This window comes from Bos indicus x Bos taurus, chromosome 10, assembly GCF_003369695.1.
Source record: "Bos indicus x Bos taurus breed Angus x Brahman F1 hybrid chromosome 10, Bos_hybrid_MaternalHap_v2.0, whole genome shotgun sequence".
Taxonomy (NCBI): Eukaryota; Metazoa; Chordata; class Mammalia; order Artiodactyla; family Bovidae; genus Bos; species Bos indicus x Bos taurus.
The window spans coordinates 98004292-98019427 of record NC_040085.1 but is presented as its reverse complement, the minus strand read 5'-3'; the positions used below and the strand labels follow the sequence as shown (position 1 = coordinate 98019427).

The 15136-nt window shown below is 42.4% G+C and overlaps 1 protein-coding gene and 1 long non-coding RNA gene across 3 annotated transcripts in view; one reads left to right on the top strand and one right to left on the bottom strand.

Annotated features, from left to right (window-relative positions):
• The window catches only part of SIMC1 (SUMO interacting motifs containing 1), an 83631-nt gene extending 68520 nt beyond the window's left edge, over positions 1–15111 (top strand). Inside the window, exons 8-10 of the mRNA XM_027552646.1 lie at positions 260–416; positions 556–640; positions 14274–15111. Coding sequence (XP_027408447.1) covers positions 260–416; positions 556–640; positions 14274–14518 — 487 coding nt within the window. The 3' untranslated portion in view covers positions 14519–15111. The remainder of the gene's footprint in view (positions 1–259; positions 417–555; positions 641–14273) is intronic.
• On the bottom strand, positions 9390–12353 carry LOC113899236. 2 transcript variants are annotated; one of them, XR_003512875.1, is made up of 3 exons: positions 12029–12353; positions 10975–11158; positions 9390–9499 (listed from the first exon to the last, which is right to left on the bottom strand). It is a non-coding gene; the product is annotated as an uncharacterized LOC113899236 (long non-coding RNA). The 2 variants fall into 2 exon arrangements; XR_003512876.1 differs by lacking the exon at positions 12029–12353 and adding an exon at positions 11915–12000.
• Positions 15112–15136: the final 25 nt, after the last annotated feature.

The following is a 15136-nucleotide window of genomic DNA, read 5'->3' as shown; positions in this document are numbered from 1 at the left end:
AACTAGTCTTTCGCTTTCAAAGGTCAAGGAGTTCCCCCTGCCCCCCACCCCACCCCCCAACCCCCGGTCTGGCAGTTGTCAGTTCATGAATGAACCTGTTTCTGCCCTGTCCACAGGCTTTGTGATTTTGTAGGCCTTCATTGTATTCCTTCTTAGCCTTCTCTGGTTTAGGCAAAGGTTAGAGCATTCGGGGAGAATTGTGGTATATGTTCCTTGAAACAATAGTTGCAATGGTGCACTCTCTCTCTTCTCCATGCAGAGAGATGTTCTTTACTACCATGGAAAGCCACCTCCTACGCTGCAAAGTGCTGGAAATCATATTTCTCCACAGCTGTGAGACGCCCACCCGCCTACCCTTGTCTCTGGCCCAGGCCCTCTATTTTCTGAACCATTCCACATCACTGCTCAAGTGTCAGGTATGTTTTTCCCTACTTCACTTCCAGGCCTAGACCACCTTCTCCTAAATCCGTGAGCTTTTTGTAAGTTACTTAAAAACTGTATAAACCTCTTACTGAGGAAAGAATTTATTACCAACTGCTTTTACTATCTCTGCAGTCAGATAAAACCCAGTGGCAGAAATGGGATGAGCTGGTCGAGCATCTGCAGTTCCTGTTATCCAGTTACCAGCATGTTTTAAGAGGTAAGGAGCATTTGGGCACAAACCAGGGGGTGTGCGAGTCTGGCAATGGACATTATTATGTATTAAAGTCACATAAGGGACTCTATTAACTTCAGTAAATCATTGTTCCTTAGTGCAACTGCAAGAAACGAGAAAGGACATAGCTGGAATCGCTGCTCTGAAAGAGAAGAATTCACGTAGTATTTTTGTTACAGTGCATACGACAGTGGTCCTCACAGTCCTTAGCGTTGTGTAGGTAAATGAAAGTTACCCTAACATGAGCAAGATTCAGTAATGACCTGACTAAGCCCTGACAGCTTTCCCAGGCCCATCACTGCAGAATCTTTGTTGGGTGTGGTGCTCACTGACTTGGATGTTGTAAACATCTGTCAGTATGGTACAAATACACAGAAAATCAGTGGCAAGGTAAACATGTACATCTTCCAAACCATGTAAGACTGTGGATGTGGCTCTGCCCCAGTCACAGGCAAAGCCAGTGAGGAGCTGAGAGAGTTAGGTTAGTTAGTTAACTAGCACTCAGGGGCAAATATCAAAAAGGAAAATGGTGGAATAGGTGCTTCAAATAGGAGTGATTTGATCAGCCAAGGATTAATGAGGCCCTTAGGAAAACTAACATGATTATAAATTACATAAGGAAAGATAGTAAGTTTACAAGGGAGAAAACTAACAGTCCTCTTGATGTGATACCCTGAGAACACCTCATCACTTAGGTAATGTTCTTGCCAAAAATTCATGACCTGAATCTAATCAGAAGGAAGCATCAGACAAACCCAGATTGAAGGGCCTTGTACAAACTAACTGGCCTGTACTTTCAAAAGTCCCAATGTCTTAAAAACAAAGGAAGGCTGAAGAACTATTCCAGATTAAAATCAAACTAAAACACATGATATTATATGCAAAACATGATCCTGGAGGGGATCCTGAAAATAGCTTCTTTATGGTCCAGCTCTCACATCCATACATGACTACTGGAAAAACCACAGCTTTGACTATACAGACCTTTTTTGGCAAAGTGATGTCTCTGCTTTTTAGTAGGCTGTCTAGGTTGCTCATAGCTTTTATTACAAGGAGCATGCTTCCTTTGATTTCATGGCTGCAGTCACCAACCACAGTGATTTTGGAGCCCATGAAAATAAAATCTGCCACTGTTTATGCTTTTTCACAGTCGTAATTCTCCTGGCTTTAATTCTGATGTTGGAACTATATAGGAGTCAAAACTTAGGTCTTCATAATCTGTATATTCATAGCTTCAGTGTCACTGATGTCCCATGGTTTTTACTGTAAGAGATGGGTTGCTGATCTCATCTACTATGTATAGGATTCGTAGGGATGGGAGGGCAGTTAAAATAATAGCAGGTAAAATAGTTCAGATTGTCTCCACTTCTTGTGCATCTATTGTACTGGTGTGGGTTAATTTTGTTGCTAGTATTAGTGAAATAATATAAAACACTAATGACTAATTAAAAAGACAATTATTAGCATGTGATCATGAAAGTGAAGTAATTCTTCTATAATTGGTGATGTTGCATCTTGAAAACCTAGTTGTATGGAGTATGCCATATGAGATGTACAGGGTTTTCACTTGTAACTTAACTTCGACAAAGTTATATAATATTTTACTAACATCTCAGTAATTGAGAGAGACATAGTGGTTATGATGTTGGCTTGAAACCAGTAGTAGGGGGTTCGATTCCTTCCTTTCTTACTTTAGGTTAACATATGTGGGTTCTTCAAATGTATGGTATGGCGGGGGGCACCCGTTTAATCATTCTAGGTTTGTTGTGGTTAAATTCACGGTGAAGACTTCTCGCTTGGATGTGAATGCTTCTCAGATAATGAAAACCATTAGCATGACTGCTGTTAGAGAGATAAATGAGCCTATTGATGAGACAGTATTTCATATTGTGTATGCGTCTGGGTAATCGGAGTATCATCGTGGCATGCCAGATAGTCCTAAGAAGTGTTGTGGAAAGAAAGTCATATTAACACCCACGAATATAATTGCAAAGTGAATTTTGGCTCATGTATCGTTGAGAGTATAGCCTGAGAACAGTGGGAATCAATGCACAAATCCTCCTATAATAGCAAATACAGCTCCTATTGACAGAACATAGTAGAAGTGTGTGACAACATAATATGTGTCGTGGAGAACAATGTCAAGGGAAGAGTTGGCTAGGACAATTCCGGTTAAGCCTCCTACTGTAAAGAGGAAGATGAAGCCCAGGCTCACATTATAGCAGGAGATCATTTGATATTACCTCCGTGAAGTGTTGCTAGTCAACTAAAGACTTTCACCCCGGTTAGGATAGCAGTGATCATAGTGGCTGATGTGATGTAGGCCCGTGTGTCGACCTCTATTCCGACCATGAATATGTGGTGAGCTCATACGATAAACCCTAAAAATCTGATTGATATCGTAGCTCAAACTATTCCTATATATCTGAATGGTTCTTTTTTCCCTGAGTAGTAAGTTACAATATGAGAGATTATTCCAAACCCAGGTAGAATAAGAATATAGACTTCGGGGTGTCCAAAGAATCAGAATAAGTGTTGGTATAGGATAGGGTCCCCTCCTCCTGCCGGGTCAAAGAAGGTTGTATTTAGATTTCGATCTGTTAGTAGCATTGTAATGCCAGCTGCTAGTACAGGAAGTGAGAGGAGTAGTAGTACGGCGGTGATTATTACAGATCAAATGACTAGAGGGGTTTGGTATTGTGACATTGCAGGGGGTTTTATATTAATAATTGTTGTAATAAAGTTAATAGCCCCTAAAATTGAGGAGACACCTGCCAAGTGTAAAGAGAAAATGGTTAGGTCTACTGAGGCTCCTGCGTGGGCCAGGTTACCTGCTAAAGGGGGATACATGGTTCAACCTGTTCCTGCCCCAGCCTCAACTATGGATGATGCTTGAAGTAGTAGGAAGGAGAGGGGAAGGAGTCAGAAGCTTTTATTATTTATCCAGGGGAATGCTATATCGGGGGTGCCAATTATTAGAGGGACAAGTCAATTACTGAACCCTCCAATTATAATTGGCATTACTGTAAAGAACATTATTACAAATGCGTGTGCAGTTACAACTACATTGTAGATTTGGTCATCTCCGAGCAGGGTTCCAGGTTGACCCAATTCAGCGCGAATTAGCAGGCTTAGGGCTGTTCCTACTATGCCGGCCCAGGCACCAAATAGTAAGTATAGGGTACCGATATCTTTATGATTAGTTGAGAATAATCAGCGGTTGATGAACATGGGTAAAATGGCTGAGTAAAGCATTAGACTGTAAATCTAAAGACAGAGGTTTGATTCCTCTTTTTACCAGGCCCTGTGGTGAATTTACACATTGAATTGCAAATTCAAAGAAGCAGCTTCAATTCTGTCGGGGCTTCTCCCGCCTTTTTTTCCTCACGGCTGGAGAAGAAGATTGAAGCCAGTCGACTAGGGTATTTAGCTGTTAACTAAAGTTTCATGGGGGTAGATCCCACCAGTCTAGTGAGGATTTAGCTTAATTAAAGTGGTTGATTTGCATTCAATTGATGTAAGATATAGTCTTGCAATCCTTGTCAGGAATTAAGTAAATTATACTTGCTTAGGGCTTTGAAGGCTCTTGGTCTATTTAACCTAAATTCCTACTCTAGTACTGATAGTATTGGTGTGAGCGGTAGTAGTATGGTGGATAGTACAACTATTGTTGGTAGGAGGGTTATTTTTTTTGTGAGGGAAAATGGTCATTTTATTTTTATATTGTTTGTAGAGGGGAATATTGTTAGTGTGGTGGAGTATGTGAGTTGTATGTAGAAATATAGGTTTAATAGTGCTGTGATTGCTATGAGGGTGGGTAGAATAACGTTGTCATTTTTTGTTATCTCTTGGATGATTATTCATTTTGGTATGAATCCTGATAGGGGAGGGAGTCCTCCTATTGATAAGAGGGTGACAAGAACTAGGATGGTTATAACGGGTGTTTTATTTCTTGTGTGTGATAGTGATAAGATGGTGGTGGTGGAGTTGGCTATGAATAGAGTGAATATGGTGGAAGTTGTAATAATGTAGATGGTTAAGTTTAGTAGTGTTATAGTGGGGTTGTGTGGTAGTACTGCTGTTATTCAGCCTATGTGAGCGATTGATGAGTAGGCTATAATTTTTGAAGTTGGGTCTGATTTAGTCCTCCCAGCCTCCGATTATAATTGATAGAATTGATAGGGTTAGAATTAGATTTAGGTTAATTGATGGGGAGACTTGGTAGAGTACAGATATGGGTGCTAATTTTTGTCATGTCAGTCAGATTAGGCCAGAGGATAGGGGAATGCCTTGTGTTACTTCTGGGACTCAAAAGTGGAATGGGGCTAGTCCCAGTTTCATGGCGAGGGCTATTGTTATGAGTATTGAGGCTACTGGGTTGAATAGTTTTATTACGGTTCATTGGCCTGAGAATATCAGGTTGATGATGATGGCTATTATTAATAGTATTGAGGCTGTTGATTGGGTTAAGAAGTATTTAGTTGATGCTTCTGTGGCTCATGGGTTATGGTTTTTTATTATAACGGGAATAATGGCAAGTATATTTATTTCAAACCCAATTCAGATGAGTAGTCAGTGGGAACTAATTATAACGATAATGGTCCCTAGTATGCTAGTTGATAGAATAATAACAAAGATGATTGGGTTCATTAGTACGGGAAGGGTATGAACCAACATTTTTGGGGTATGGGCCCGATAGCTTAATTAGCTGACCTTACTGTTAGAATTTGGTGTAATTGGGAGCACGAAGAGTTTTGGGTTCTTAGGAGTAGGTTCAATTCCTATGGTTCTAGAAATAAGAGGGTTTGAACCTCTATTATTTACTCTATCAAAGTAACTCTTTTGTCAGACATATTTCTTATGTTTGTGGGGGGATGCTTGATAGAAGAATAGGTAGTGATACGTGTCATATGCATAGGGCTAGTGTCAGAGGTAAGCAGTTTTTTCATAGTAAATGTATTCATTGGTCATAACGGAATCGAGGATAGGATGCTCAGATTCATAGAAAGGAGATTGTAAGTAGTCGGGACTTAATGGTAAAATTGATTTTGTAGAATTCTGGTATGTATGGGTTGTGGGATGTTCCTAGAAATCAAATTGCTGTAAAAATGTTTATTATGATGATATTTGTGTATTCTGCTATGAAGAATAGGGCGAATGGTCCTGCTGCATATTTGCCATGAAATGATGGGACTGGATGCCATGATTTTAGTTTTTTGAGTGTTGAGTTTTAAGCCAGCTTTTTCATTCTCCTCTTTAAACCCTCATCAAGAAGCTCTTTAGTTCCTCTTCACTTTCTGCCATTATATTGATATCATCTGCATATCTGAGGTTGTTGATATTTCTGCCGTAAGTCTTGATTCCAGCTTGTGTTTCATCCTGCCTGGCATTTCTCATGACGTACTCTGCATAGAAGTTAAATAAGCAGGGTGAGAATATACAGCCTTGACGTACTCCTTTCCCAATTTGGAACCAGTCTGTTGTTCCATGTCCAGTTCTAACTGTTGCTTCCTGACCTGCATACAGGTTTCTCAGGAGACAGGTCAGGTGGTCTGGTATTCCCATCTCTCTAAGAATTTTCCACAGTTTGTTGTGATTCACACAGTCAAAGGCTTTAGCATAGTCAATGAATAAGAAGTAGATGTTTTTTCTGTAATCCCCTTGCTTTTTCTATGATCCAACAGATGTCGGCAATTTGATCTCTAGTTCCTCTGCCTTTTTCCACATCCAGCTTGTACATCTGGAAGTTCTCAGTTTACATACTGTTGAAGCCTAGCTTGAAGGACTTTGAGCATTACCTTGCTAGCATGTGAAATGAGCTCAATTGTAAGATAATTTGAACATTCTTCAACATTGCCTTTCTTTGGGATTGGGTAGGATGAAAACTGACCTTTTCAGTCCTGTGGCCACTGCAGAGTTTTCAAAATTTGTTGACATATTGTGTGCAGGCACTTTAACAGCATCATCTTTTAGGATTTGAGATAGCTCAGCTGGAATTCCATCACCTCTACTAGCTTTGTTCATAGTAATGCTTCCTAAGGCCCACTTGAATTCATACTGCAGAATGTCTGGCTCTAAGTGAGTGACCACACCATCATGGTTATCTGGGTCATTAACACCTTTTTTGTACAGTTCTTCTGTGTATTCTTGCCACCTCTTCTTAATCTCTTCTGCTTCTTTTAGGTTCTTGCTATTTCTGCTCTTTATTCTGTCCTTAGTATATATATATATATATTGCTTATATATGTGTGTGTGTGTATATACACCTATATACACACATACATGATCTAACTGCCATGATCATATTGAGGTTGATTTTAGCTCGGTAATGCTCTTGGGAAGATAAGATGGTCCTTACACCCTCTTTTGCCTGGAATTGAGGAAGGTATTACAGAAACATTTAAAAAAAATTAAAAGCACTGGATTTAATATAGAAGTTCTGGGTTTGAATCACAGTTCCATCACCTAATCACCTACTCTGCATTGGGCAGCTATCTTTATATCTCTAGACCTCAGTTTCTTCCTTCTATAGAATAGGGATGATAATACATAACTTGCCAAGACTAATTGCTAATAGGCATGAAATAATGCCACCCCACTCCAGTACTCTTGCCTGGAAAATCCCATGGACGGAGGAGCCTGGAAGGCTGTGGTCCATGGGGTTGCTGAGGGTCGGACACGACTGAGCGACTTCACTTTCACTTTTCACTTTCATGCATTGGAGAAGGAAATGGCAACCCACTCCAGTGTTCTTGCCTGGAGAATCCCAGGGATGGGGAAGCCTGGTGGGCTGCTGCCTATGGGGTTGCACAGAGTTGGACACGACTGAAGTGTCTTAGCAGCAGCAGCAGCAGCATGAAATAAAGCAGAAAGTGCTCAGTCAATGCTAGCTGACTGTCAGGCTGCCTGTTGCCAGGCCAGGAGTATGCTACAGGGTCTTCTCTGCTTCAGACCCTTGTAACTAAAACATAACAGAGCATTGTCAAGGCCATGACGTGTGGTTGTGTGGTTTGTGCATTTTTTAACACGCTCAAAGAAAGGTACATGTCCTTTTAAGAACAAAGCCCCAAAGGCAAATTCCATGTGTCCTCAGCCTCACTGAAGTTTATGTAATTGTTTCTTTTGGAGATCTAGCAGAAAGTTTAATATTAAAGCAGCTTGGTTTTGTTTAAAGTTCACCTTTAATATTTGTTCATTTCTAGTTTGTTTCCCAGGGAATATACCTGGGTCATGGGCAATAGTGATTTAAGGTGGACATGGGACTACTTTTATTACAGAATATTCTCTTCTGCCTTGAATAAGGGAGAGGAAGCTCTCAGACCAGTGTATACTGACCAAGAATAAATGGGGTATTCCAATCCTGTTTTATCCTTAGCATCTGCCGGGGTCCAGCCCCGGCTGATCCAGGGTATTCGAAGGAGAGACAGCATAGGCGACCTATTTATTTAAATATTTATCAAAGATATAAAGAGTAATAGAATAAGGCTAGCTCAGTGAGGAAATTCAGTGGAGAAAAGAGGCTGAATAATTCAGCCAGAAGGTAAGAGAAAGAACGACATGGGGAGACCAAGTTTCGGTGAACAAGGCCCGCACTTTATTTTCCAAAGTAGTTTTTATACCTTAAGTTGTGCATAGAGGATAATGGGGGAAGGGGTGGAGTCATGCAGGGACAGCAGTTCCTGGTCCTAATCGAAGCCAGGCTTTCAAACTTATCATATGCAAAAGTTCAGGTGAATTGCATCATCTTCTGGCCAGGAGGCCTGTTAACATTTTAAGAAACTTATCTTTCTCTAAAGGTGATTATTCCAAAGTCAGGTACCAGCCTCCAAAAAAGCATTGGACAAAGCTGCATTCCTATAGGGCAAAGGTGAGGTGGGCTCAATCAAGAAAAGAATTAACTCAAGGGTCCAAGGTTACAAACATTGAGGCTACTACTTACATTTCTATACACCCATTATATCAATCAATACACTGCCAAGGACACAGTAGGTAAGGGGTATGGAGACTTAGCAGCAAACATTGGCCCAATAAGTGAAAAACCCTTCACCAATACAATTTCTAATCAATCTTTTAACTACTCAAAGGAATCTGTGTTTAGACAGTTTAGAACATCTCCTGCCTCTCACAGTTGGGAGGCTCTGAGCAATCACATGTGGCCGGAAAAACCTATTCAGGCAGGCTAGAGGACTTCCAAAGGAGTTTGTAGGTTGAAACACTGTCACACCCAGGAATTATTAACTGGAACTGTAAGCTAACTCTTTTTTCAGAGAGAGGTAGTGGGGGACAGCCCCCCGTAAAGTCAGAGGTGTAGGTGAAAGCACAAAGCAGAAAGTAGGCAGACTCTGGTTTTGGGGGTAGATGCTCAAGAATTTCCAGGGGGACTCCTGAAGCTCAATCCCGCCTTTGCGTATGACGAGCCTCCTTCCTCATGACCTTTGTCATGGGCGGAGTTCCTCACGCTGGCTCCCGGCAGTGATAGAATTCCAGTTGAGCTATTCCAGATCCTGAAAGATGATGCTGTGGAAAGTGCTGCACTCAATATGCAATATGCACTCAATATGCAATATGCCGGCTCCCGGCAGCATCCTTTTCAGCTTCTTTGGAAAAGAGTTAAGAAGGAGAAGAAATATTTAGAACCAGAAGTTTGAAGAGTGTCCTGCAGAAAACACAACTGAATGGTTCCCTGAAATAGTCAGTGTCTTGATCAGGAGGCATTTTACTGTGACAGCTCCGTAGTCATCTCTGCCCAGTTCAAGTTGGGGGAGGACGTCATTTGAGTGCGTTTTGAGGTCAGCCAGAGTTGTCCAATGGGCTTCCAGGTGGCGCAGCAGATAAAGAATCTCCCTGCAATTCAGGAGGCATAGGTTCGATCCCTGGGTGGAGAAGATCCCCTGGAGGGGGGCATGGCAACCCACTGCAGTATTCTTGCCTGGAGAATCCCATGGACAGAGGAGCCTGGCGGGCTACAGTCCATAGGGTTGCAGAGTGTCAGACACGACTGAAGCGACTGAGCACACACACAGTTGTCCAACTCCAAGGGTTGGGGAGGAAAGAAAGAGGTTGGGGAGTCCAAGTTTGCCCTTTGTTTATGGGAACTTCTAAGGAGGAAGAGAGGAAAGGAGCATAGACAAATTCATATACACTGGCTTATCTAACCCAGTAAGCCTGTGAGATGAGTACCAACCCCCTTTCACACATGGGCAAACAGAAGCTGAGAGGAAAGTAGAGGCAGAGCCAGGGTTCAAACTTAGGTCTGTTGCCAGAGTCTGTGGATGGCGGAAACACACTGGAGGAAATTAACTTTCTGTGAAATCCCAGATGAGATTAGATGAGGTTCTAAGGAATTTCTGATGCCCACTTTCTAAACTCTCTATACATGGTTAAATTACTTTCATACTGACCCTTGACCTTGGGGAGCAATGTATCTTGAACCCCCACATTTTGTAAATGTTCCCATAGAGGTCACAGCAGCCCCTGAGAGGTGGATGCTGGGCTGTCACTTGAGCTGAGGGAAGCGAGCCCCCACACCCCAGTTTCACACCCGTGAAACTCAAGTCCGAGCCTCAGCAAAATAACGAGTTGCCATATGCTGTGAGTTCTCCTGATGCATGTGAGTAATTAGAATATACTTTAAAGCTATGAATCTAGGAATTTAAACATACGGTATTTAAATGAACAAAATGCTTTTCCTGAATTTCACTCTGGGCCACTGAGGGTGATGCGGAAGTCAGACACCTGTTCATTCCAAGGAGAGTCTCACACACAGCCTTCCTGCAAGGAGCCTCATCCACAGAGTGGAGAAAAGCAGACTCAGGCACAATCAGTTCAGTTCATACATTCATCCAGACAACAAATATTTACCCAACACCTCCTCTGTGTCTGGTTCATTGGGAAAACTTCAGTGTCTAAAACTAACATGGCCCCTGCCCTCCTAGAGCTTAACTGTCTAGTGAAGTGATTGGCTTGAAACAAACCATCACACTAGTAACATAATTGCAATGAAAATAAATGCTGTGAAGGGAAAAAGTGGGACTTAAATTGTTTATGGGGGAACTCAGGAAGGCCTCCCTGAAGGAGTAATACTCAGACTAAGATGTGAAGTACTGGTATTAGCCAGGCAAATGGGGAGGGCAAAGTTTCCCAGAAAGAAGAAACAGCATGTCCAGGGACCTTGAGGCCAGAAGCTACTTAGTGAGTCCAAGGAACACAGAACAGACTAGTAGGACTAGGATTCAGTGAGCAAGGAAGAGCGGGAAGCAAGACGGCAGGCCTAGACAGGAGCGGGCGTGAAGGGCCCTCCGGTTAGGGAGCTCACTCACCTTGATTCCCAAGTGAAGGGAACCCAGCAAGATGGTTGACGTCAGGCCCGATGGGTGGCGGACAGGCTGAGGACGTGAGAGATCGGGGAGGGCAATGGTGACGAGGGTGTGACAGGCCAGGGGTGTCGAGGCTGAAGATACACCCAGGGTTCGGCCGGTATTGACACGGAGGTACATGGAAGAGCTGCAGAGACGGTAAAGGGCTCCATGTGACCTTTAGATCGGAGGCCCCGGTGACAATGACCTTGACACATGATAATCGCTAGCCCTAGTATTGACCCAGAGACTAGTAACCGCACTCCCAGCCCAAGTATCTCGAGCCAGGCCTTGTGCCACATAAGCGCTTTGCAAAGACTGCCTCACACAACAACCCCAAGAACCTCTGCGGTAAGAACTCTCATCCCTACTGAAGCATAAAATCCAAGGCCCCCGCCGGCTGGGCCAGGATGGTTCAAGTCCACTGGCCAGGACTTCCTCCCCCTGGGCGGTGGGTAGGTAGGCACTGCTAACCTTTGCTTCTCTGAACTTCCTGTGTTAATAGACTCCAAGTTCCTCTTGCTCCCAAGTCTCCCCTATCCCTCTCGTTGCAGCCAATTCTTTGTTATTTTGAAGTCATTTTCATGTTTTTCAGAGTAGCACATGCTTTAAGAAAATCAAATTCTACTAAAAGGATTTTGTCCCCTGTGACCATTCTTCCCAAGTAGCAGACTGAAGCATTGCACATTTCACTGCTTAAAACATTCCACATACCTCCTTTTGCTTTCAGAAGACAAACTCCACACTGGTCTGTGACCCAGGCTGCCTGCCAGTCTCTTCTAGTCCTGTTTTCTTTCTTACTACCCAGCTCTAACCTCTAGTTTTCCAAACAAGCTTTTCCTGTATCATTTGCACCTTTTCCTGCTACATGGACTGCTTTTCCGCTAGACTTTTGCATGCTTACCTCCTTATCCTTTGGGACTCAACTAAGAGGCCCTCCCCAACTAGAATGCGCCGCTTCCCTTGTATCCTCAGTGTTCCTGTTATCACGGCACCCAGTTTATTTGGTTGCACTCACCAAAACCACAACTGTCTTTGTTGACTGGTTCACTGTCAGGCTTCCTGCGGCTAGAACGTCAGTCCATGAGGGCTGGGCCCAGGTCTCTGATTGCACTGTCTCCCCGGAGCCTAGCCCTGTCCCAGAAAGAAGACGCTCACTGTAAACGCTGTTTAAATGTTGAAATGCCCCTATGATGACATCTCAGGGCTGCTGTGCCTCCTGTTTCCAGACTTTTTGGATATTCTACAATCTATTACACTTTTTTTTTTTCAGTTGATTGGTTTCTCAAATTTCTACACCCTGTAGTTCAGTCCTTCTAGTAACCGTTAATGAAGGTGCCATCGCCCCCTTTTATAAATGAGATGGAGAAATGACGCTGGCATGGTCTCTGGTGCACCCGGACTCAAGGCCTGCAGGGCCCTTCCCTCCGTTTGCCTTTCTTGTGACCCTGTGCTCCTGGGCCTCGACTCCACACACTTCCAGAGCCCTGCTGGGACCGACTCATGGTTTTGTAATGGATACCTTTAGAAGTTTTTACTTTCCCCCAGCATTTTATTTTTGGACCTACAGAAAAGTTTAAGGAGTAGTATGATGTACACTCATATAACCTTTACCTTGATTCAGAAGCTGTTAATGTTTTGCCATATTTGGCTTATCTATTGATCTATCCACATACTTTTTTTGCTGAACCAGTTAAAAGTAAGTTGCGCTATCATAATCCTTCATGGTTAAATACTTCAGCTTAAGAATATTCTCCTACATACCACTATTCATTATCCCACTGATTTTATCCTTGATACAATGTTACCTAATATGTGCCAGTAATACCCTTGACTGGTGTTTGGTTTTGCTTTGGGTCAGGATTCAGTCAGACATCACACGCTGTACTAGGTTGGTGTGCTCTTCGGCTTCCTGTCATCTAGCACAGCTGCCAGCCTTTGCTTGTCTCTCGTAATGGGACATTTTTGAAGAGTCCAGGTCAGTTATTTCATAGAACACTGCACAGTTGGGGTTGCCTAGCTATTCTCTCATGAGCAGCAAGAACACAGAAGAGATGAGGGTGTCCACCCCTTTCCAGTGCGTTACATCAAGAGGCAGGAACATCAGTTTGGTCTCATTGATGTTAAGTTGGACCATATGGTCAAGGAGTGTCTATGAGATTTCTCCTGTGTTTTCTTCCCAGAGGGTAAAACTTTGAGACTCAATATCCTGTTTAGCCTTTCATTTGGTGAACTACTAAATTGATTTAGTAGATTGAAAAAATGGTCCCTTTCTAGTTATGTATCCCTTCTACATTTCTTAACTGGCCTTCTGGTAAAAATGACCTTTCCCTTCTCCCTGCACTCATTCTTATTTACTATGGATTTGGGACATTTTAAAATTCAGTGTGTTAATAGTCCCATTTTTTTTTTTTTTTTTTGCCATTATTTACCATCATATTGTTCAAAATGTGGCCAACAGGAACTCTCTAACATGTCCCCCTTAGTTTCTAAGCATTCCCTTACTTTCTTATGAAAAAAAGTCCCAGGTTCACCTTGTAACTTCCTTGCCATGATCCTAAAATCAGCCTTTTTGCCAAGAGTTCTGGCATCTCTTAGTGGGGAGTGGGAAATAGTATTTTGAAACCAAGATCTAGGTGCTGAGCATGCTGACTGCTACTGGGACAGCCATCAGTTATTATTGCTTCTAGGCCCTTTCTGACAAGAGCTAGTAAATTATGTAATTAAAAAAAAAGTCCATACTGATACCTGTTTCCACTTCCACAGAATTCTTCCTCTTCCTGTTCCTTAACTCAATCTTTTCTCCCACAGTGAGAACCCTTGCTTTATTCTCAACAACACGAATGTATTTATTCATTTGGTCTATCCTGCCATACATACAAAATGGATTCTTTTAAATAGAATTACAATAAACCAAAATCAGGACAAACTTACCACGTAAAACTTAGTATTTCTTTGCAATTCTTTTCAAAGAATAGTTCTCCATTTTATATCCATTTGAAATAGTTTCATTTAATATAGGTTCGTTGTCTAAATCAACAAAGGAAAAAGAACTAAAACCAAGGCTTTTTTTTTTTTAATACTAAAACCTGAGGTCCAGAGAGAACCAGAACAAAGGACCTTTCAGAAATGGGCCTTTGACTTGTAGCCTAGTCACTCGTCAACAAATCTTTGCCTAGACCCTACCTACCAAATTTCCATCTTCCCCAGTCATAGAATAAAAGTCGTACAGAACAGTGCCTCTGACTTTTTCCCTCTTGCAGAGCACTTGCGGAGCTCAGTGATTGACCGGAAAGACTTAATAATCAAAAGAATCAAGCCCAAGCCCCAGCAGGGAGACGATATCTCCGTGGTGGACGTGGAGAAGCAGATCGAGGCCTTCCGCAGCCGCCTGGTCCGCATGCTGGGGGAGCCGCTCGTCCCGCAGCTGCAGGACAAGGTGCACCTCCTCAGGCTCCTGCTCTTCTTTGCCGCAGACCTGAACCCCGACTCGGAGGCCTCTCCGTAGGCCCAGAGCAGCCCAAGGTCGTCCGAGGCACTGAACACCGAGAATACCTCCTGAAGTCCACCTCCAACTGCTTGGAAGTCCCAGAAGTATAGAAAGTAGTTTAAAATCTAACAGGACCAAACCTACCTTATTTATCTGTAGGCTATGATAACTTTCTAACTCTTTAGTAAACATCTTTTTTTTTTAACAACCCTGTCCTAGCCTCTTCTCAGATATGAGTTAAATACACACGGTGTATATATTTTTTAATAAATTATTTATGTATACTTTTTTGAAACAGGTAATACTGTATGCACTATATGTCTAACATTTCCATTCAAGATGTGAAAAAAAGAATCCATGTGCTGAAAAAATTCGAGACGTCAATGTTACGTCATTCAAGGTACTGAGAACCTGTTTCAAAAGAGAAAGATGTTTGTCTCCCTAATGGAAAACAAACATCCTATGTTGGACCTGTGATACTGCCTATTTGTGGCCAGTCTGTTAAGACCTAGTGTAATGAAGGGGGATAGAAACAAAAATACTGAGTGTGCTGCAAAAGAATTGATGTGGAAAGGATACAATAAAAAGGCAATGGTGTTTCAAAATACCAAGTTCATCGTACTTAGGCTTCATGAC